A 25,000-nucleotide genomic window follows, 5' to 3' on the forward strand; every position below is an offset into this window, starting at 1 on the left:
TAGAGCGAAGGTCTATAGAGAAATTTCTGGCACTCTAGCGCCCCTTGTGGCCGGCGGCACTGTATGAGTTAAGTACAGTACTTGAGTAAATGTACTTATTTACTTTACACCACTGGCTTGTCCGTTCACTTTAATGAGCTTGCTTTTGAGAGTTGCACACAATAACTGTGAAATGTTATTTTAATGTTTTGCCTTTCTTGACACTTAAGCGTGCTTGAACACAAGAGAGAGAGAGAGAGAGAGTGAGAGTGAGAGTGAGAGTGTGTGTGTGTGTGTGTGTGTGTGTGTGTGTGTGTGTGTGTGTGTGTGTGTGTGTGTGTGTGTGTGTGTGTGTACGCAGTGTGTGTGTGTGTGTGTGTGTACGCACTGTGCGCGCGTGCGTGCGTGCATACATGCGTGTGTGAATGCACTTTAAAGGAAATCACCAGAGTGTGAGGAACAGCCAGAACATACGCATTTTCACAGCAAAACCTGGAGCGTTAATTTAACTTGGGAAGTGTGAAAACAGACCCGTAAGGGTTTTCACTGTAGACTCTGGTGAGAAGAGGCTGTAATAATGCAGGCATATGCTGAGTTTGGAGCTGCATTATGCTGCACACACACACACACACACCTCTCTCCACACTTACACTGTACATATCCAGTGTTCATGTAAAGCTGCATTCTGGAACTTATTTTAAGGAATACAATTGCATTTGAACTAATCTCTATGGTAGACTATGTTAAAGGACAACTCTGCCCTATATCAATTCTAGGCTCATTTTCCTACTTATATTGATCCAAAAAGACTGTCCATGGGGTCTGTTAGGTAGAAATACCCCTGTTGTCCAGTTTCCCCAGCAGAACGCAGCAGCTGCCATTGTATAGAGTGGAGCCTACAATATAAGCCCTATCACTTTTACACTATTCGTTGTGCTCAAAAATGATTTTCTTTTTCATGAATGTGTTACTAGTTGTCATTACAAACACACATATCTTTTCTGGGACTTGGCAAACCACATACAAACATAACATCTGTTTAGCAGAGTGTGATGGCTTGTGTGGGACAACAATGACATGGATGTGTTTGTAATGACTAGTACCACATTCATGAAAAATAAAAACACTTTTGACCAACAAATAGTGTAAAAGTAATAGACTATGCAAAATAATTGTGATTACCTCAAATAATTGCGATTAGACGATTGTGTAATACTTGTGACAGCCCTAGACACTACTACAGCATTATGAACAACACAACAACATTTTCCTGTTAATAGTATACTGTATAGCACACCTTTTCAACTGCTACAGAAGTACTGTGTATGCTGAATGGTGTTCGCTACATGCCTGTGTGTCAGTATAGGGTTATTAGGGTATGGATTGCATAGTGCTGAGTGGATGTGCTCTGTACTGCAGCTGAGGCCATGGGAAATAGCCTCGTACCGTAGGTGAAAGGCAGGATCCCTGACTCAGCTGTTAGAAAAAAACACAATAGTGGCTGAAACTACTGTGCTATACAGCAGGCCCAGAAGCTGCATTTAACAGAGGCGTGTCAGAGAATGTTTTGAGAGTAGGGATGGGACGATATGAAAATTTAATTTCACGATGATTGTGACAAAAGAATTCGCGATTTACGATATATATATATTTTTTTTTAAAGATTTGTTTTTGGGCTTTTTTTGCCTTTATTTGATAGGACAGCAGACTGACAGGAAATGGGCAGAGAGATGGGGAATAACATGTGGCAAAGGTCATCCGGATCGGGAATTGAACCGGCGACGCCAGCAGGCATCACAGCCTAGTATGTGGTATGCGCCTTGACCACCAGGCCAGCGGGCGCCCCGCGATTTACGATATTATCGCGATAATCAAAACCCATTATCTTGGGGCAGAACATTTGCCAAAAAGTTGCGACACGTTGTGAGCTTGTAGATCGGCTATTTTAGACAGACATAGACAGACAGAGAAAAAAGACTGTATCAAGTATGTATATTATAAGTACCTTTTTCCATTTATAGAGAGTTTAAGTGGTACTGGATATGCAGCTCTGCAAATAAAAGGTGAATTGATCCCAGTGCATGACGGAGGACGATATCTTGATAAATGTAATCTCCACGATACGATTATTGTGAGTGTTTTCTATCACGATAAACGATAATATCGCTTATTGTAGTAAAGTAAAGATTTTTTTGTATAGCACCATTTCCTACTAAGAATATACATCAATGCATTTCACATGAAGCAGCGTTAGGACAACATGCTAATGTAATTGAACAATTATATTCAGACGGTTAGAAAATATTCTTTGTGCATACATGTGAAGTTGTGTGGATATTAATTGTTGGCCTGTGGCAGCGTAGAAACAGCTTTCATCTTTCTCGTGCTGTCCCAGAACCTGCAGGGAAGGTCTCGAGCCATTGATGTTGGTACTGAGGTGATGTGGGGGCTACCACAGGACTAACCTCGCATCACCAGGCTTTCTGGCATTCGTTTACAACGTAGTCTAGGCGGAAACCACAAGCAGAAGAAACGGCGTCGCTTTGTTTTGGTACCCCCTGTTTGTTTCCCCAATCACTATTAAAATGCTAGCTAGAGTAGCCTAATTTGCCAGTCGCTACGAGACTAAAAGATGGATAGGCCTATACTGTACCAAACTAATTTTTCAAAGCAAAACTACTCCGCATCAAGGCGTTTATTAGGTAGGCCCTAAAGGTATGTCCTTGAGCGCAGGGGAATTATTTTGGGTCAAAACTCAATCCGGTTTGATCTTTCCAGCCAAATTGTAGTCCTTTGAGTACTACAACATGACGTACTGTAGAATGGTTTCCCTCCCGACCCAATCAAACCCCGTAAAGTGAAGGGATCCCAGAGCTACCACAGGAGTTGTGTGTATATATAACAGTATAAATAACAAAGCTTCAGTTTGCAGACACCTGACCTCGCTCAGAGGAGTACACTTTTCTAGTTTTATCTTTGTGTGCTAAATATATTTCCCTTTGAATAAGTCGCCCCTGAAGCCCCGTGCACTTTCATTTGCTGCAGAATGGGACGCATCTGAAAAAACAAAACCATCAAAACAAAACATTTATAGTAGGCTATTAGATGTGCTCCACCCACCCCACATTTAATGAATCATCTCAAACTGAACATCTGCCAACAAAAATGTCTCGATCAGAATAGTGGGCCACTGAAAAACCTTTTGTGAAGTAGCTTAAATGAGCACAGCTTGTAACCATCATCTAGGCCTATCCAATTTAATCTTGCCCTCCATGTCTCTCACAATTTATCTCTCTCTCTATTTCTCTGTTTTGTTATAGAACGGATAATTGCGACTGCCAGGTCGCAAGTTACTATGAAAAGCTCCACTGGCTGTCTGTCCGTCTGTTTGTCACGTCACACTTTTGCGTCACACTTTTGCCCCTACTCTTATGCCACCGTTGGCTCTATCGATGCTAAACTTTGCACACACACTCCTTTTCAAATCACAACCTTTTCTCACATGACCCTCTTCGAGCGCCACCATCAGGCCGATTTTAGCAAAACACATTTTTTGACACTGCTCCTACAGATTTTGCCCTAAAATCACGCAACAAGCGGTACACAGTATCTCTAAAGTCATGTCATAAACATGGATCTGTCCCATTTCCCATATTCCCTCCTGATTGGCTACGATTGGCTTCTAAAGTTTGTGTATACGACGTGACACTTATCTAGCGATTAGGGAGTCTTACTGGTGTTAAGAAATAGGAATATAATGGTTACAGGATGACTAGATGACCCCGATGCAAAGCATCTGGCTCACTATTATTAATTATTACATGGCTTAAAGGACAACTTTTTTTTTTTTACTACAAGGGTTTCAGATTTTAGATTAATTAGAGAAAAGAAAAGATGTGTGTTTTCATTTACTGCTTTCTATCGTTTTAGCGATTTTAGTATTTTGATTTCAGTGGGTGGGGGCCTGCGTACAGGGGGCTAAATATGTCTTTTTAGACAATTTCTTTGTTACTATTTACACCAGCCCCCATAAGTCACATCTGCCCATGAAAGATTGTGGTGCATCTGGGGAATGGGCTTATTGTGTCTAAAAAGACATATTTAGCCACTTGCTTGCATGCCCCCAACCTGGGGGCATGCATGCAAATCAAAATCATTAAAATCACTAAAACGATAGGAAGCAGTAAATGAAAACATTTAACACTCATCTTTTTTTTTCTCTAATGACAATCTAAAATATGAATCCTTGTTGTAAAAAAACAAAGTTGTCCTTTAATAAATTGACCAATTTAATTGATTTTAAACAGGTTTAATTAAGTCCATTTGATTATGCCAGGTGTGTCCAGTGCCAGTGGCTCGCAAAACTCAAGTGGGAAGTGTTGATCAATATGAACACACACACACACACACACACACACACACACACACACACACACACACACACACACACACACACACACACACACACACACACACACACACACACACACACACACACACACACACACCATTCTTCTTTTACTGATCTAGCAGCTATACTCTGTTTTCCTTGTCATCCCGACCACTCTCCATGGAGAGACGGCCCTCTCTTGCCTGACCAGTATGATGTATATGTTCATTAAGCCCACCCTCAACCAGGTTTGCCACCTTTACAAATGGAGGTCATTAAGTTTATAGCTTCTCCGTACGACTAGCCTTAACGCACTAAATAATTTAAAAGGACCCTATGTGATTCTCAGTAAACGTTCCCCTTTACTGCCTGTGTGTGTGTGTGTGTGTGTGTGTGTGTGTGTGTGTGTGTGTGTGTGTGTGTGTGTGTGTGTGTGTGTGTGTGTGTGTGTGTGTGTGTGTGTGCGCGCGAGCGCGTGTGCGTGTGTGTGTGTGTGTGTGTGTTTATTGCGAGGCGTTGTGAGCATGTAGATCTGCTATTTTCACAATTTCTGCTGAAGAATTCCTTAATTTGTCACTTTAGAAATGTGCATACAGTATACCCTCTATACACTTGAGAAAACAATGTTGCACATCAAGTCAATCATCTGGGGACGCCCCAAAATAATTTGGGGACCTCCATGGGGGTCCCGACCCACAGGTTGAGAACCACTGGTATAGAGCCCTGGGGGACCCTGGTTAAATAGAAAGGGTTTAAGTGGCTGTATTTGTACCTTCACAGATTATTGCATAGATATTGGTAGGAGTGGAAATGGTAAGAACAAAAAACGGATTCATGTACAGTAGCACTGGAAACCAGCAGTAGAAGTGTATGTATTTATGAAGCAAAAAGAAGTTATGGGAATTTTTCGAAAATGTTTTCCCCGCCCTGGCACTATTTTGGCAGCTGCTGAAAGTTTGTCTCATTCACTATAATGAAAGGAAAAAAATACCCCCAAAGGAGTAGTTCACGTTCACACCAAAATGACTTTTTTCTATTGATTACTCTCGCCATGGAGACTCAAGTTCAAAAATATTTTTGGATATTTGTCGCATTCCTAAGACAAAAAAAATATTATAGTACATTTAGCCCCATTGATTCCGAATGGGGACCCAAATGTATGTGGGTCCCCATCCGGAATGGGGGTACATTTATTGTAATCAAATTATTGTCTTAGGAATGCAACAAAACACAAAAAAACTCAAATCTCCAGGCGTGAGTAATCAATAGAAAAAAAGTCATTTTGGTGGTGAACTACTCCTTTAAGTAGCATGTGAGTTGTCAAACTAGGGGTTTTTAATGATTCTGAATCCAATGCAAGCATTTGTTTTGCAAAAAAATAATAATCCTTGGGCTAAAAACAACCCGACAAAACTATGGTTTAGTGATTAGTCCTCACTTTTCACAGTTTCGTGGGGGCAGTTTTTAGCCCAAGGAATATTTTTCATGCAAAACAAATCCTTGCAATGGATTCAGAATCATTAATTATAATAGTATGAAACAGGTCACGTGGTCTCCCTGAAAACGGTCTGAAATAGTCTGAAACTCAGGTCACAGTGTAATCTGCCCCTCGCCCCCCAACAACAGCTGACCAGTACAGTATAGTCTAAGTACAGTCAATTAATTTGACTGGCTTATAATTACGCATTCTCACAATGACATCATAAACATATTAACTAATAGTAATATTGTAAGATTACTTTTTAAAGTGACTTTAGATGACAGTCCTACTTTAAAGCAGATTTTTGGGGGCATTTTTTCCCTTGTATTATAGTGTATAGTAAGTGAATGAGACAAACTTTCAGCAGCTGCCAAAATAGTGCCAGGGCGGGGGGGAAAAAAACAACTTTTTTTTTTTTCTTTTTTTTTTCTACTGGGTCCATAGAACAGAAAAAACATGGTTTACAAGAATCTATATGAAACATTCACTTAAATACACAATGACATATACTATAGAGGCAGTACAGGAGTCAGTACAGTAAAGCATAGTAATAGTATAGTGTAGAAAACTGTGCTAATGAAGGTACTGTCAGCAGCTGCTGTTCCCTGAAATATAATGTAGTGTTCTACTGCCAGCTGTCAGCTGTGTGCTTCTCTCAAAATGAGCAGAATGGAATGAGACAAAATAGAGGAGAATCCTTCAATTAAATCCAGAAGAATTCTGTGCAATGCAGAAGATCTGGTACAAAATGCAACACTAATACATGTCAGCCTATCGAACAGGCCAGGACATACAGTTGGTAAACAGTAATCCAAACCTAAATATCGGTAATAATAAAGTAACCTACCAGTAAGATTCCCTAATCGGGAGATAAGTGACCGTCACGTCGCATACACAAACTTTAGAAGGCAATGGTAGCCAATCAGGAGGGAATATGGGAAATGGGACAGATCCATGTTGATGACATGACTTTAGAGATACTGTGTCCCGCTTTGTGTGTTTTTAGGGCAAAATCTGTAGGAGCAGTGACCAAAAATTGTATGCACACAAAATGCAGGACTGGTTAAGTTGGGAGCAGCGCAGCGTACTGCATTTCATCCCAGAAGAGCTGTTATTTGCTGAATGGTTTATAGTGTAGCCTATACAGTCTCAGGACACTTAATCTGTACAGAATGTATCTAACGCTCTGTGTTACTGCCTTGAGATTGAATTGTACAGAAAAGAAGCTCCGTGACATTCACTCACATGCACCCCAAGAGGTTTGAGATCTACATTTTGCAGGGGTGCATATTGTTTCTGTTCTGAGCAGAGTTGGGCAGTGTGTGTGTGTGTGTGTGTGTGTGTGTGTGTGTGTGTGTGTGTGTGTGTGTGTGTGTGTGTGTGTGTGTGCGCGCGCGTGTGTGTGCTTGGGCTTTCACAACTAGTATTTTTTACAGATCAACTATTTGAAAACAATAATCACAACAATCCATTTGCATGGTTGGCTAGGCAATTAAGGCTTTAGTAGGCTAGCTCGCTACATAACACAAACGCTCCACCGTCTTTTAATTACTTCTAATCAAACAAGCGTCGGGCAGTCTGTTGTGAACCGGCCAGAACTGGGCTGTCCTCACTTGTTGCTTTGATCGCGCTACCATGTTGTACTGTTAAACAACTATTCTAATCTGTAGTACTAGTCCCCTTGTTGTGGATACTGGAGAATGCATGCTCCTGTGTGTGCAGTGACTTTCACTTTGGGTGAACTTTGCGTGAACTCTGAGATTAACCCTTAAACCCACAGAGATGCTGCTAGCTAGATGCATAGATTACTGGATAATAATATTCCGTTTAATGGGTGCAATGTTAAAAAGAAAACTATAACTATAATTGAAATGACATTCATGTTAAAAAATGTTAAATAAAATATATTGAAAAATATATTTATTTAAATATATACGTATTTTTTATATAATATTTTACTTTTCGACTAGTACCAACAAGCTCGACTAGTGGTTATACTAGTCGAGTCGACTAGTTGGTGAAAGCCCTTGTGTGTGCTTACAACATCATCACTGATTTTCTCACTTTGTCGTTCTCACTGCGATTTTTCAAAAACAGCAGATGTACCAGTTCATAGTATGGCCGGAAGTTACACGCTATGAGCTTGTATATCTGCTATTGTTTAATAGCCAACCAATGTGCTATAGTAGCCTACAGTATATATAGCTAAAATGTAAAATGACACAGTACCGGTGGTCTGGCATGTTAGTCCATTGACTATGACTTATGGTAATATAACTGCTTTTCCATATACATTTAGGAGGAATTTGATTATATATTATTCATTTCAGTGTGGTCTGACTTTTTGTCAAAGTTACTTTATTGTTGTGATTGAATTAATTTGATTTGAAAATAAGACTATAGCTTAAATGAAAATGAAAGATAAAGATTGATTCTTGAACAAAGTTCAAACATCCATGACTTCTTAACCAAGCCAATAATTTGAGGAGATTCATTGTGTCTCCATAATGGAACACAAGAGACTCTTTGTGTCTCCATAAGGAACCACTGCTGGTCATGATCAAATGATTGGCTTAGGAATGCGACAAAAACAAAGAAATACCCATTAATTCAAGTCTCCATTGGCTGAGTAATCGATAGAAAAAGGGCCCAAGGTGCAGGGTCCTTAATTATTTTATACTTTAGCTATTGAAAAATAGCAGATATACAAGCTCACAGTGCGGCACCGAGTGCCACGCTGCGAGCTTGTAGATCAGCTATTTTTGAAAATGGGTGCAAATCTTTGAATATATGTATTTTTTTAAGCGGACGTCTGTAATTCAAATTTTGCTTCTGGGGGGTCCCTAGAACTAAATGTTTTGAGATGGGGGTCCGTGGCCAAATACACGTGAAAAGGTGATGGGGGTCCTTCACATGAAAAGGTTTGAGCACCACTGACATAGAAACACAGGTTTTTCAAAAAAACTCAGAAAGATTTGAAATATTCAAAGCCTTGCGCGAATCTTCGCGACTTTAAAAAAATAGCAGACAAGCTCGCTGTGAGCTTTTAGATCTGCTGTTTTTCAATAGTTAAAGCACAAAATGTGAGTGAATCCTTGTACACAGGGCCCAGAATTTGGTGCGACACCCCTGAGTGTGTGTGCGGAACATAGACTGTAGAAAAATGTGGACGGTGCGACGCCATTGCTTTCTATGCATCGAAAATGAGTTTTTTTTTTTGTCCCTTGTATGGGTGTCGCCATCATTGTTTGAAAGGTATCCCAGGAACCATAAGGAATGATATTGGCTGCCAACGGTCACGTGGAACCGCAGGGATACATGGGAGAATGTGGTCGGAGCCTCCCGAAATACAGCACACGAAGAAGAACACAGCCGGCTGGTATCAGCTTAGTTGACCCCTCTCCCCGCAAATTTATCATCAAGTTTAACATAAATGGGACCATATTTGCTCAAAACGCATATCATGGTGATTGAAAGGGAGTTTTTCACTAGCGACAGGAGCCATAAAGTATTTATGACAACGTTTATTAAGGTTAGAAAATCAAAGGGGAAAACGAATGGGGTCCAATGTAGACAAATTCTTTTTGGTACCTCGTGGGGGGAAAACTAGCGGCCAAACATAGGAAGTTTTAGTTCCGTATTGGATTCGTTTTAAATCGGCGGAACTATGTCCAGGGGCGTCAATTGGGTATGGCAGGGGTATGCAGCTGCCATACCCTGGGTCCAGGGGGGGAAATAAAAGTTACTTTTAAATATAAATCCATGAATGTCTCTTTGTCTATCTGTGCTGGTTATTATGTTATTAAATCACAGTAAAATAACTACAAATGCAAAATTTACGAAAATGGTCACTTTAACAAGATATTATAATTATATTCTCCAAACTTGTATTCTCACCATCTTGACAGAATGGTATATTCCCAGGTTCCGCAGGTCAGCTGCACAGGTGCAATGCATTATTGTTAATTGTGGCACGTTTACTAACTTGCCAAGTTTAGCTGCACTTGCCATATCCAGCCCAAGAAACCATAGAAACGGGGGAAAGAAATAAAATGTACTTCTTAAAATAAATATATCATGCCTGTTGCTAAGGTATGGCAACATGACTGGTATCGTGCAAGACACCATTCATGTTGCCATACCTTAGCTTTATCTGAAATGACGCCACTGACTATGCCCCTGGTGCGGAAGAACTGTTCTGACCATCCCAGCTGCTCTTCCTCTAGGCCCTGTGTGGATATTTGCTGAATCAGGTGAGGAGGGAGAATTAGTGTGGAAAACTCATCAGCCTCTACATAGACACAGTAAACTCCTGAGTGTTGACATAACCCTGAGAATGTACACATGTGAACAAATGGACCCTTAAAAGCCTGGTCGGTTTGAATTTAGCCCCTGGATTTTGCAGTGTAAGCCAGCAGTTTCTCTTCCAATACGCAGCCTTTAGTTTGGGACTCTCTTTTGTTGCAGATGGAGAAAATAGCGTAGTTTTCCTCGCTTCGACAGGCACACCCGCCTCAATCAGACAAGAACATGAATTATACATACACTCACATACATATTAGGTACACACACCAAAGGTTTGCAGGCTCATCACTGGCAGATACATACTGACTTTAACCCATTTAGGCTTAGAATTATTGAATGCTTTAACTATTGAAAAATCGCAGATATACAAGCACAGAGTGCCACGCTGCGAGCTTGTAGATCTGCTATTTTTGAAAAAGTCGTGAAAATGTGTGCAAATCTTTGAATATTATGTATTTTTAAAGCGAACGTTTGTAACTCAGATTTTGCTTCTGGGTGGTCAAAATATTTTGAGATGGGGCTCCGTGACTAAATACATCATTTTTGGGGTCCTTCACATGAAAAAGTTTTGAGCTCCACTGACATAGAAACATAGGTTTTTCAAAAAAAATTATATTCAAAGACTTGCACAAATTTTCTACAATCTCGCAGCGCGGCACTCGGTGCCATGCTCATTGTACAACTTGTATATCTGCTATTTTTCAATAGTTAAAGCACAAAATAATTGTGCAGGGGCCCGCAGTGAGTCCTTGTACCCAGGGCCCAGGGTTTGAACTAGACTCACTTAAGCATCATCAATCACACCTCAACACTCTGCTGTCAACATCTCACATTACTTCAGTCCCGCATTGGCCAAGCTTCCTGGGACGCTTAATGAAACTAGAAAAATATTGTTCCTTCGAAACAATTGTGGGCTCGCTTCAAGCCAGAAAACAATGGCTATAAAAGCACAAAATGTCAAGATCGCAGGCAGTGCTCTCTTTGACGTTACTGACGTCAAAGATTGGTCCATTTTGTTCCAAAAATGTGTTGTGCAAAAGTTGACCCGCTGGTGGCGCTATAACAGGCCAATGTGAGAAGGTTGGTATCTGTTCCTTGACCTATTGGGAATGTGCTTGCAAGATTTCACGCACATCCCAGGCTGTGTTCATGATTTGAGGTGTTTTTGGCCTTGGCCACTTTATCGCTGCTTGCAGCTATATTTATAATTATTATTATATTTCTTTTGTGTGTGCACTTCATAGGCATATTAGATAAAGGTCCTTTGATTGTGTGTAGAATATTTCATGCAAATTGCTAAAAAGAAATCCTAGAATAAAAACGGTTTTAAGCGTTTCACAAACTGCTCAAAATGATATAGCGCCCCCCTTTGGCCAATTGGGGTATGATTGGTTTTAGTGATATTTGGAATAACACTCTACATCTTTGCCAAATGCCATGAACATGCTACTTTGCATGTATGATTTAGAGGCAGAAGAATAATTTGCATAAAAATGCAATATTCATTGAATTATTTAAAAAAGCATGTTTCAATTTTAAAGAAATCCGATCTGACAGATCTTTAGATATCGGTCCAAAGTTCACGTAAAAAAAGATTTGTGCACGTGACGCGAAAATTTCAGAATAAAAACGGGTTTACGCGTTTTACAAACTGCTCAAATTGGCGGAAAATCTAAGGGCGGAGCTTACTTAACAACAACACAGATGTCTTCCGCTTGAGTCAAAGCACGCGTGTAACAAGTTGCATGTCTTCAAACGAAACGAGTCAAGACTTATGCCCGTTTGAAGTTTGAATTTTCAAACGCTTCGTATAGCGCCCCCCTTTGGCTAATTGGAATAAGATTGGTTTCAGTGATATTTGGACTAACCCTCTACATGTTTGCCAAATGCCATGAAAGTAACACTTTGCATGTTTGATTTAGAGGCAGAATAATAATTTGCATAAAACCGCAATATGAATTGAATTATTAAAAATTAATGGTTTAACGTACAAACTTCTCACCACATAGACTGTATAGGTATTGGTCCAAAGTTCATGTGAAAAAAGTTGTGTGCACTTGACGCGAAAATCCCAGGAGGAGATAGATTTTTACTGTTTTTCATATAATTCCGAATTGTGGGAGACCTAAAGGTCAGAGGTCAAAAGTTAGAGGGTAAAAGTTGTTCGGCATGAGGAGACGCATAAGTGTATACAGGTTTCATGGCTGTATGTATAACACAGCATGAGCTATACCTGTTCAAAGATCGCACTTTCGAAGGCTTCCTACAGCGCCACCATTTGGCCGATTGCTGTAAAAAGTAATAGCACACTTCGCCACAGTAAGCTGAACACATTGATGTTTTTATTTTCATTTTCTCACTAAGTATGTAGGAGTAGAAAGGAACCAAAGTTTTGAGGAGAACTTGATCTAGGAATAAATAAATAAATATTGACAATATCTAAAGTGTGCTCGCCTTATAGGCGAGCCCACAATTAACTCATAAAAGGCACCGTTTACTTCACTCTGGGTGTGATTCAGTGACGGCTCCAGAGAATTGTGACCATGGGGGGCTGGCTTTTCTAGAGCGGGGGCTAATGAATTTTGGCACCAAACAATAATGAATAATACTGATACGACAAACGCGGTTCTCTCGCTTAGAGTATTGATAACTGAACAGACCAGATCATTGGCAGATGCCGGCTCCAAATCTGTGAACTTTAGGTAATCGGATAGGGTTTGGCTGAAGATGCTTTCCAGCATAATGACATGCAGAACAAACTGGCCATATCATATTGAAGTCAGTCAGTTGTCTCTCACAGTTGTCAGTCAGTTGTCTCTCACATATTCATATATATTTAAGCCGTCCCTGGTGTGATTTTTGTCAATTTTGTTGGTACACCCAGACAGACCCTTTTATGTTATGCTTATCTGTTTCACTTTGATGTCAAGCTGGGGATTTTCATGCATTCTAAGAATTTCTAACTCACTAACAATGGTTAAATGCTTGTATTGTACAACAAATGTGTGTGTCTACTCATGACAGAGAAAACTGAAGGCTTACTGATTGTACAACTAGATAGATTACAAGTAACACGCCGCAAGGTCGAGAAGCCACCGCCAGGTCACGACGAAATTTCCCCCAACACACACACACACACACACACACACACACACACACACACACACACACACACACACACACACACACACACACACACACACACACACACACCAGTGAGCCAATCAGCGACGCGGCACAGACCCATGTGAGTGAGTGTTACACCAAATGTGTTACTTACGTTTTCATACTAACTGCGACCTGACGGTCCCAATTACATACAGTAGCTTATTATTGCCAGGTTCTGTTTGACTCGTTGTTGGACGGAGCTGAGCTGTCTCTCACATTGAGAAATGCCTCTCATAGGACACGTGCCAGACATATTAACAGCATTTATTATTTCCTCCCAAACTAATGTCACATCATCTATACTCTCGGCGGCCTGTTTGAGGTGCTGTAGATTGGTTGTTGATGACTCAGCACCTCCCGCACAAGGACATCAGTTTGCTCATAGGATAAATGATGTTTCCGAGGCTCTACCTCCATGACACTGACACACTGTGGAAATTGCCTGCCCCTTTGCTCTGAGTACAGCACACTGCTCATAACCCTAGTGTCCAATTCCTGACTGGGCATATCATAATAGGCAAACATTTGGCGAAAATAGTTGAAAATTCAATGGAAATAGCACACAAACTAAAAATAGCACGAAAACTTTTGCCTGCACATAAAAGAGCACCAGACAGACAGAAATAAGAGATCTCCATAATAATGTAACCTCGCCTACCAGGCTTTCTGGGGGAAAGCCTGGTGTTTGTTCACAACAGGCCGTTTGGTTTCCGCCTAAAGCGCGGAAACCACTAGAAGACGCAACGTCGCTTTGATTTGGTTCCCCCGTTTGTTTCCCCAATCCCAATTAAAATGCTCGAGTAGCCTAGAGTAGTCTTTCCAGTCGCTACGAGTTGGACTAAAAGATGCATATACCAAACTAATTTTTCAAAAGCAAAACTACTCCGCATCAACGAGTTTATTAGGTAGGCCCTAAAAGTATGTCCTTGAGCGCAGGGGGATTATTTTGGGTTAAAACTGTTTCCGGTGGATAGTTCCGGCCAAATTGTAGTCTTTGAGTACTACAACATGACGTGTTGTGGTTTCCGCTTCAGACCGGTTACAAGCCCGAAAAGTGAAGTGATCCCAGACTAATAATAATGTATGGGCATGAAAGGGACACAGACAGACAGATGGATGCAACGGGTATTGCACAATGGTGAATGGTCAATGGTGACGATAAGCGATATCACCGTTTATCGTGATAAAGAAACACTCACGATAATCGTATCGTGGAGATTTAAATTACATTTAAATCGTCTTCACTAGGATCAATTCACCTTTTATTTGCCGAGCTGCATCTCCGGTACCATTTAAACCCTCTATAATTGGTAAAAGGTACTTATAATATACATACTTGATACAGTCTTTTTTCACTCTCTATCAAATGTCTTTGGCAAAAAATTGCCGATCTACAAGCTCACAACGCATCACGCGTTGTGAGCTTGTAGATCTGCTATTTTTTTGGCAAATGTTCCGCCCCAGGTTAATGGAATTTGATTATCGCGATAATATCGTAAATCGCGATTTTCTTTTGTCACAATAATCGTGATGTGACATTTTCATATCGTCCCATGTCTAATGGTGACTATTCTGCCCAACGGTTACCGGTCTAGTTACAATAAAGGCATGAAAGTCACTAAAGAGCTAAATCGATTCCCCTGGATGACTGTAACCATGCATTTGATTCTAGCAAGATGGAGGGGGCTGAGGGGGAGAACTCAAAGACTGGGAGAGTGTTGTCTCTGAATCGTGAGGTTCAGGGACATGCAAAGAATGTTAGAGGCAGGGGCTGACATTTCTAAAAGGGCCTTTGGTGGAAATATTGAAAATAGCAGACATCCAAGCAGACCTCCAAGCTCACAACGCGTCGCAGAGGTCGGCTATTTTCGGTGCGTTATACCACACTGAACTAAGCATAATCAAGTCAATACAAGAGATGTGGTTTATGGATTTCTACAGCGAAAGGGCAATTCTCTCAACATAATTATGCTGCATTCAAGTTCAAGTCAATTCTCTTTGATCCTGCCTTCAGGTATGGCATGGAAAGAGGGCATTTTGCATTTCTTTCACCATAGTAAAAACTGCATTCATGGTCTGGAGAGGACACTTTTTACTGACGGGAAAAAGGGCAGGGGCTCAAGCCCCCTTTGATAGATAGATAGATAGATACCTTTATTATCCCAAGGGGGAAATTCAGTTGTCCAGTTGTAGCATAGCAGTATACAGTTATTTACAAAGTTACAGAGAAGTTAGATAGATAAGAGGAAAAAAAGAGCAGTACAGTACCAATAAAGAGAAGGTGCATCAATAGAGGGGGCGGATAATATATAAGTATATATACATAAAGTGTCTTACAAAAAGAGACCGTAACAGTCAATGCTAGTTAGTGCAACAAGTATCTCACAGACAAACAAAGCAGAATACTCAGAAACTACCAACACAACCTAATAGTGCAATCTATGTCTATGATGTCTATGTGTGCACGTGCCTGGTGAGGTTTCTCCGGGTGGCATCCCCCCAGTCTGTCAGTAGCTGTAGAAATGTGCATCATTCACACTGTGCTGTCTTATTAGCAATGGAGATGTGACACACACAAACATGTCCCCCTGACTGTTCTGGGTTTGTGTTCTTGCCTCCAACCGCCTCTCTCTCTCGCTCTCGCTCTGCCTTCTCTTCTCTTCCCTACTCCCTAGAACAGGGGTCTTCAACAGGGGGTCCGGGACCCCTAGGGGCTCCTCAGAATTGCTACAGGAGGTCCTCCAAATATTCCAATCCTTTTTATATTAACATATTGAACCCTATAGTGTCCATATTCTGAGAACTGTAGACAAAAATAGCAGATCTACAAGCTTGTAGATCGTCTATTTTTGGCAGAGAGGTTTGGTGTAGAGGGGAAAAAGAGCAGACTAAGTACAGAGTGAAAGGTCAAGTTTATTAGGTAATGACGGCTTAAGTGGTTAAATATCTGAAAACACACATTGACATGAATCCAAGATACACTGATGATTGTGCTGTCAAACAATGAAACTTTATGGAATTCATGAAAAGGTAGTGGGGGTCCCTGCTTCATCTGTCTCTCAACTAAGGGGTCCTTGGCCTGAAAACGTTGAAGACCCCTGCCCTAGAACGTGTTCAGTCATTGATACTGTACGTTTACTCGTTCTCAATGATTTATCGCTCATTTTGTGTTCCGTGGGATCTTCAGACAAATTCATACCCAATCAAACAAACGTGCCATCACTTTTTTTCTTTTGCTCTTACACTGAAGATACATCGTTTTTGTTGTACAACAAGACAAGACCTTTCAACAAACTGTAAATCAACCCCTCCCCCTAATGTTGTTCTAGTGTGCCCGTTCAGGCAGCATGGGTCTAATTCAATTTGCTTTGGCCATTGAGCTGCGCTCCGGATTGAAATGAGGGTGATTTGTGAGTGGATATGCATTATACTGTATGTGCATGGCTGTGTGTATTTTAATGCATATGGGGGGGGGGGGGTCTGCAGTTATTATGTGTGTGTGTTTGTGCATGTTTGTGTATGTATTGTGTATGTGCGTGTGTATTTGTTTACTCATTTATGTCGGTTACTCTGTTACCTAACCTTCTTGATGCTGTGTGTCTGCTGACTCTGATCTGCATTTATGTTTTTGTGTTGTGTACTGTACACATCTATATGCCTGTATGTAGGTCTGTATGACTGTGTGTGTGATATACTTTATTTATATCTGAAAACACAAATTGACATGAATCCAAAATACACTGATGATTGTGCTGTCATATATATATATATATATATATATATATATATATATATATATATTATATACTGTATATACTAGTAGGACGCCTCAGAGCGACATGTAACCTCGCCCTTTAAATTCTTGGCCATTTAGCCAGTGATGTATATCGGACCAGTTAGCCATATATGGAGGCCACATCAGCCTCATACCACACTAACAGAATCCATATGGCCAAGACAGATGGCCAAGACAGCCCATATCTGTGTGGCTGGTTCTACAGACAGGGATCTCCATGTATGGGCATAAAAGGGTATGATGTCAGATGTCAAGCACACACGCAGCCACGCACGGCGATTACTTTACTGCATGTTATCGCGGGTAGCGGGCGGGGCGGGCCTGGTTTAGACTTTTATATCGTCACTGTCTGGCCGTCACTGTCTGGCCAAAACTACATTTTTGAGGTTTTTGTTTTTTTGGCATGAATCAGAGTTATTGAACACCGTTTACATCTGAGTGTTGGTTAAAATAATATTGAACCAATGGAAAGCAGTAAAAAGTGCTTGGGACAAAACCTCCTAACTCCACACTTTCTGCCAAACCAGCTAACTCCACCCGATTGGCCCTCTCTTTTTTTCATAAATATGTGCTATTGGACACCCTTTACGTTTGTGTGTTGGTTAAAATAATATTGAGCCAATGAAAAGTAGTAAAAACCTTCGATCAAAACCTCCTAACTCCACTTGAGCTCATTTTCCCGAAAATGAACATGTTGGAGTTAGGAGGTTTCGGCCCGACAGCAGAGATATAATCGTGGGTAGCGGGCCGGTCTGCGGATCTGATGAATAACGGGCGCGGGTGTATCTGGTGTCATATGAAGTCTGTTGACAACATTTTCTCTAGAGGTGGGACTGAGCAGCAGGATGGAAGGAGTCGGCAGGGAAGCTCCATCTACGTCAGTCCACACATTGCTATTTTCTATCCCTCCATCCAACATTCTCTCAACTGCCATCTCTCTCTCTCTCTCTCTCTCTCTCTCTCTCTCTCTCTCTCTCTCTCTCCTTCGGATGATGAGTGATTTCAACATTTTCATTTCTGAATTCTGACCAGTAATGAGTGTGAACGTTGTTTTAACTGACTTTATAACTTATTTTTTAATATGAATTCCATCCAAAATTACATACTTTGGGCAAGTGGACCCTAAAAGTCCCAAATGAATAAATAAAGACAAGTGGGAAGCCAACGTACTGTAAAGGCCGACGTAACCACTTACTGTGACGAAAAGTGAAAATAGCTGATCTACAAGCTTGTAGAGCTTGTAGATTGGTTATCTTTTCTACTTTTGAAAACTAGAGCTTGTGCTATCACAGTGATCTCAGAGTATGACATCGTCAGTAAGACACCACGCAGTGACATCAGCAAGACTTAGGTCTGTTTGCCGGAATAGTCTCCATATAAGGGCACATTACGTTTTTTTGGGGGGGCTTTTTATGCCTTCACTGACAGACAGCAGATTGACAGGACATGGGGGGAGAGACACGCCGCAAACCTGGGTCGGGCTAGGGAATCGAACCAGCGACCCGCCGCAGGCCACACAAAGCCTACGTACATGCGCCTGGACCAGCAGGCCATCGGGGGCGCATAGGCACGTTACGTTTGTGACGCCTACCCTCGACCCAACGGCCACCCACAAGACAGTGTTTCTAATTGATTTGCCCAGATTATGGACATCGGGGTTAATGTGGTTCATTAAAAACCTGAACTCACGAGGGAGGCGATTACTCCTGAAACTTGCTGAATGATTTCATACAGCAGGAAGAATCCTGATCGTTTTGTTGAGCCCATGACCTTTCCACCCGTAGGCCAAAATGTCCACTCCCATGTAGGGCTGTCACTACAAGCTCATCACGACGCGTTGTGAGCTTGTGGATCTGCTATTTCCACAATGTTTAACTTTTTTTTTTATATATATTAACATTTTTCAACATGGACACAAATAATGATGATTATGAATCACAATTACAGGTATGTCAAATATTTGCGATTAGACGATTATGTAATAATTGTGACAGCCCATGTAAGACATGTAAGAAAGTACCAGGACTCTGTGTTCCACATTAGCAAACAGACACCTTGGGGAGGGACACCGTGGTGAAGGCACACATTGTGCATACAGTATGTGCACAATTTTCTTCCTTAATTAATTCCCTGTGATGTGTGTCTGGTAGGCATGTGTGTGGGTGGGGCAGAAGATGTGTGTGTGTGTAAGTGCATGTGGATATGAAGATGGTTGTGGATATGCGGTGAGAGTGTTTGACTGCACAGTGTGTTTGTGTGTGTGCGCGCACGTGCGTGTGTGTGGATGGGGTTCATGAAAATCGGTGTGTCTGTATGTGTGTGTTAGGTGTGCGTGCATTTGAAATTTGACCATGCCTGGTTTGTTTATAAGGGTCAAGCATGGAGTTAGCTGCAACAGATGGCTTGTGTGTGTGTGTGTGTGTGTGTGTGTGTGTGTGTGTGTGTGTGTGTGTGTGTGTGTGTGTGTGTGTGTGTGTGTGTGTGTGTGTGTGTGTGTGTGTAGGTGTGTGTTTGCGTATGAGTGCAAGCATGTGTTGTTTATGAGTGACCTAGGTGGAAGTGTAAGCGCAGCAGTTTTTGGTGTACTCAACAGGACATACTGTACATCACTACACTGTGCAGAGGTTGAAAGTGCTTTCAAGTAGAGGTCAAGTGATGTGAATTTTGCAAAACCAATACCAACACCCTAGAGCAGGGGTCTTCAACGTTTTCAGGCCAGGGACCCCTTCGTTGAGAGAGAGATGAAGCAGGGACCCCCACAACCCATAGATACATATAGTTTCATCATTTTGACGGCACAATCATCAGTGTATTTTGGTTTTCATGTGAATTTGTGTTTTCAGATATTTAACCACTTGAACTGTCAACCACTTGAACTGTCAATTTTACCTTTCATTCTGTACTTAGTCTGCTCTTTTTACCCTCTACACCAAACCTCTTTGCCAAAAATAGCCGATCTACAAGCTCACAATGCCTCGCAGCACGAGGCGTTGTGAGCTCGCAGATCTGCTATTTTTGGCTAAAGTTCTCAGAATATGGACACTAGGGCTCGACATGGTTAAATATAAAAAAAGAGAAAAAAAACTTTCAATCACTCAAAGATTTGGAGGACCCCCTGTAGTAACTCTGAGTGTGGACCCCCTGTAGTAACTCTCCGGACCCCCTGTTGAAGACCCCTGCCCTAGAGCAATAGGAAGGACAATATACTGTATACCATTGGTGCCTATTGAGATTGGCACATTTCCTGGGGCAAGCTACTACTGTGATTTTCCACTTTCCGCTGCCACTGCCCTGTTACTGTCTTGTATGGTCAATGGTTAAGTAGCCTACATACTTTCTGTTAATGTTTATGCTATGTGTATGCCTATGTTTAAGTAAATGTGTGAAGACAGTAGACTGCGTGAGATGAAAAAACCTGGTTGAAATCTGCCCATCTCAATAGGCACCAACGGTAGCTTGAGGAACCGTATAGAGCAGGGTGCCACTTCTCCATTGAACTCACTGGGCGTGGCTGCCCTGTTATTTTCTGTCGCCCTATGCTTCATCAAGACTGTCGCACAAAACGCCTCGCACCGTGAGGCGTTGTGTGCTTGTCGATCAGCTATTTTCACTATTTTAAATCGTTTTTAAAATGATAAATACAAAACGAACGGTGGAAAAACGGTTGGACAAGTTTTCCACCCGACAACAACGATATACATTAAATGACGATTCTACATCAGCACTATAAAACTTTGAGACAGCTTCTGATCGCCGGTGAACAGACTTGCGTGCTTATGGGCTGTGGGGAATATGGATCAGCATTCTTTCAAATGACTACTGTACGGTACTTCTTGTGTGTAAGTGGAAATTTCGGGCTGTGCTCGGTGGTTCTCAAACATTAAAATGTCAAGGAGCCCCATATAACCCCCAACACTGTCAGAGTTACAGACCTGGGATCAGGGACATGCTGGCCATTGGGAAAAGCGGGACAACTCCCGAACGGCCGGTTCATTCCCGGCCGGTCCAGGCCGGCCATTAGGAAAATAATTAAAATAAAATGTCGGCCTTCGTTCCATTTTGGGGGCTGGGCGGCCAACAAAGTAAATTGTCACTGTCGGGCAGAAACCTCGTATCTCCAAGTTTCAAATTTGTAAATTTTTTTGCAAAGTAAAGCTTCATCATACAAGGCCGTCGCACAAAAGTAGTGAAAACAGCAGATCTACAAGCACACAACGCCTCGCGGTGCGAGGCGTTTTGTGCTTGTAGATCGGCTGTTTTCACTAGTTTAAATCATTTTTAAAAGGATAAATACAAAACAAACGGTTTTGGACATACAAGGTTTCCACCCGACAACGACGAAATATAACTCAACATGATCTGAAATGGGAAATCTTTGAGTAGCAGCAGCGGTATAGAGAGAGATCTCTCTCTATAGCGCGCAATGAGGGCCTCTACAACTCTTTTTCCCGGGCTGAATCAGGGGCCCAGCACATCCCTGCCTGGGATTGTCCTAGGAGCGCTCAGTGCAGCAGCACCGCAGCAGACAGTAGCCTATAACAGAGTGAACAACACTGAAAGAAAACAGCAGTTTTTTGTGTGTGTTAGCAATTCCAGCAGACCCAACAACAGCCCAGTGCAAAACTTGCAAAAAAGACGTGACCACATGCTGGCTCCCAGGACCAACAACCAATGTTTGAAAAGCGTGAAAAAACTATCTGTGGCTTTATTCACGGCCGGGCTACACCAGAAAACATGTGCGCTGTCTGTGCGTTTGCGAAAAGCCCCTGGCTACACCAAGGAGGGAGTATATGTGCGGGAGACCAGAGAGTCCGTGTACAAAACGCATATGATACGTGCACGCACAAAATAGAACCGATCCTATTTTTAGGGAATGCGTATCTGTGGTTCGCGCTATCCGTGTGCCTGGTGTAGCTGGCTGAATTTATATATATTGGCTCTTTCCAAAAAAAATAGCCATCGACCGACTGTTGTGTGTGCTTCATGTGTGTACTGTGAATTAGCAAGCGGTGGTAGGGGCCAGGGGGCAGAAGAAAAAAACAACGTCATAAGGGGGGAAAGGGAGCAGATTTACAAGCTCTCAACATGTCATGCTGCAAGGCGTTGTGGGCTTCGTAGATCGGCTATTTTCATAAACATTGAAAAACAAGTGGAAAAACTTTTAAAAGATATCACTTGATGGATCATTTTCTTAACATTCCATCCATCCATCCATCCATCTTCAACCGCTTATCCGGAATCGGGTCGCGGGGTTAACAGTTCCAACTGAGACTTCCAGATTTCCTTATCCTGCGCATCCTTATCCTGGGAGTATACCGAGGCGTTCCCAGGCCAGTCTGGAGATATAATCCTTCCATCTGGTCTTAGGTCTGCCACGGGGTCTCCTCCCAGTGGGACGTGCATCGAGGACCTTCCTAGGAAGGCGCTCGGGGGACATCCGTACTAGATGCCCGAACCACCTAAGCTGACTCCTTTCCAAGTGAAGGAGCAGCGGTTCTACTCCAAGTCTCCCCCGGGGATTGAACTTCTCACCCTATCTCTAAGGGAGATACCAGCCACAGAAATAAATAGTAATGTTATAACAGTGTGCAGTTATGCCAGATATCAGACTGATTGATTGAAGAATTTATTAGAAGTTTGCAATAGGGAAAAGTACAGTTTAATGACAGCACAAATCACTGGTACAAGGTCAACTAAAAGGTGATCCTAGTAAGCTTTACGGCTTATGTACACAGGAACCACTCTATGTATCTCAGAAAAGCAAAAAATAGGGGGAAAAAAAGGGGGGAACAGCATAGAAAGTCTTAAAATATGTGCTGTATCGTATCGGATGATATCGGAATCGAATCGATTTAGATGCTGACAGATCGGATATCGGATCGAAAGTGAAGAATCAAGATGGCAGCATCACTAGTTCCCACGTGTCATTACTCTCCCCATAAGACACTATCTCTACTATCTCTAACCCTAACTCTACTCTAACCCTAACCGCACGCCGGACTAATCAGACTTTTGTAAATCTCTGAACTAGGCTAAGGTCACTGTTTAACATACCTTTAAACTGCACTCCATTCAAGCTGCTTGCCTGCTCATTGGGAACAGTCAGGGGCCTTTTCCACCAAAAGAACCTTGGTTCCAGAACCAGTGCCGTTCAACTTTCTCAGAACCTTGGTTCGTTCTTGCGAACCGGCTTGCGTTTCCACCTGATTGAACCTGAGGAACCGAGGATTTTGTGAATGGATTTTCCGAACCAACTTTTACAGTTCAGAACCAACTCTGTTCTCGGCACCCTGTAGACAATATGCCTTCCGGTTGGTTCCTCAATTTCTAGGGGAAGTGCTGCGTCATGCGGTGCGGGTCTGTTTACATTCCCTAGCGAAAAAACTAAAATAGATTGTAGCTCTTAACTCGCTCTTAATAGGTGTAACATTGCTTGAATCAATGTTTTTGTTTGTATATTGTTTATTTCCAGCGCAACCGACGGAGCAGGAGACATAGACCAGATTTTTTCGTGCAGGGAATACGTTTGCAGGAACACCGCACTGTGAAAAAATTACAGCTTCCGGGAAAATTCAGCCCCACCTCCCAGAACGGTTTCTGCCTTATATTGTCACCAGGCTTTTCTCTTCGCAGATGAGTAAGCCTGGCTACGCGGGGCTAGTTCTCGGTGGAAAAGCTCACCTCTGGTTCATCCCATAGGCAGGGGAAAGAACCCAAACCGGTTCTTTGCCGGTCAAAAAGCGCCCTTAGTGATTCAGTGTCTGGCCCAAGGACACCTCAACATGCAGCGTCAGGAGCCAGGATTGAACCGGAATCTTATGATTTGCTGGACCTCTCCTTCCAGCGCACTGTAAACCAGGGGTTCCCAAACTTTTTTGTCTCAGGGCACCCCATAAATATTTTTTCATAAAAAGGCAGGTAATTTTCACTCCCAGCACCTTATATTTATACTAGTAGTAGTATATCGTCGTTGTCGGGTGGAAACCTTGTATGCCTATGTCCAAAACCGTTCGTTTTGTATTTATCATCTATAAAATGTACTAAACATAGTGAAAACAGCACAAGCACACAACTGTGTGCTTGTAGATCGGCTGTTTTCACTAGTTTTGTGCGACAGAGGTTTCTGCCCGACAGTGACGATATTTTAGTGATTATGTTGCGAGGAAAACGTTGAGATAACAGCCATTTTGGTTAGAACTGACTGAAAATAACTTTGTACTTCAAGTTTAAAATGATACTAAATATTTCTTCAAGTGTCCAAATAAATTCCAAATATTATCAAATGATCTTGCGGCACCCCTGGACTGCCGTCGCGGCACCCCTGGACTGCCATCGCGGCACCCCAGGGTGCCCCGTCACCCACTTTGAAAACCCATGCTGTAAACTAACAACAGATCCCCATATCCAAACCAGTGTGAGTCCATAATAACCCCATTTAGCATGTCAGGCTGTGGGCCTGCCCCCAGCAAGTGGTCTGCTCCGCTCCGAGGTATACGGCAGAAGGAAGGGAGGGCTCGTTGGCTCTCAACCCACTTATGATGCCCCGCAGGGCGGGGAGGGGATGAGGCTTGTGACCCTCCACGCCAACTGAGTCTCCACAATCTGTTCACCCAGCGAGTGACAACTGGCCGAAAGAGAGTCTGTGTGTGGGGATATTTTAGAATTGGACTCTCTCTCTCTCTCTCTCTCTCTCTCTGTGTGTGTGTGTGTGTGTGTGTGTGTGTGTGTGTGTGTGTGTGTGTGTGTGTGTGTGTGTGTGTGTGTGTGTGTGTGTGTGCGCGTGTGAGTGCGTGCGGTTTGACGAGTGGTAGTGCAACACTATAGCAGCTACAGAGCTAGCATACAGACTGTGTTTAACACTGAATAGCAGTGTGTGGGTCGA

The 25,000-nt window shown here is 42.2% G+C and overlaps 1 protein-coding gene across 1 annotated transcript in view; it reads left to right on the forward strand.

Annotated features, from left to right (window-relative positions):
* Positions 1–24,709, forward strand: part of LOC308297487 (uncharacterized protein) — a gene marked incomplete at both ends in the record, with an annotated part of 36,462 nt that extends 11,753 nt beyond the window's left edge. Inside the window, one exon of the mRNA XM_080740892.1 lies at positions 24,558–24,709. Coding sequence (XP_080597018.1) covers positions 24,558–24,709 — 152 coding nt within the window. The remainder of the gene's footprint in view (positions 1–24,557) is intronic.
* Positions 24,710–25,000: the final 291 nt, after the last annotated feature.

Source organism: Nannobrachium achirus (genome assembly GCF_963921795.1).
Source record: "Nannobrachium achirus genome assembly, chromosome: 13".
In the NCBI taxonomy this organism is placed as follows: domain Eukaryota; kingdom Metazoa; phylum Chordata; class Actinopteri; order Myctophiformes; family Myctophidae; genus Nannobrachium; species Nannobrachium achirus.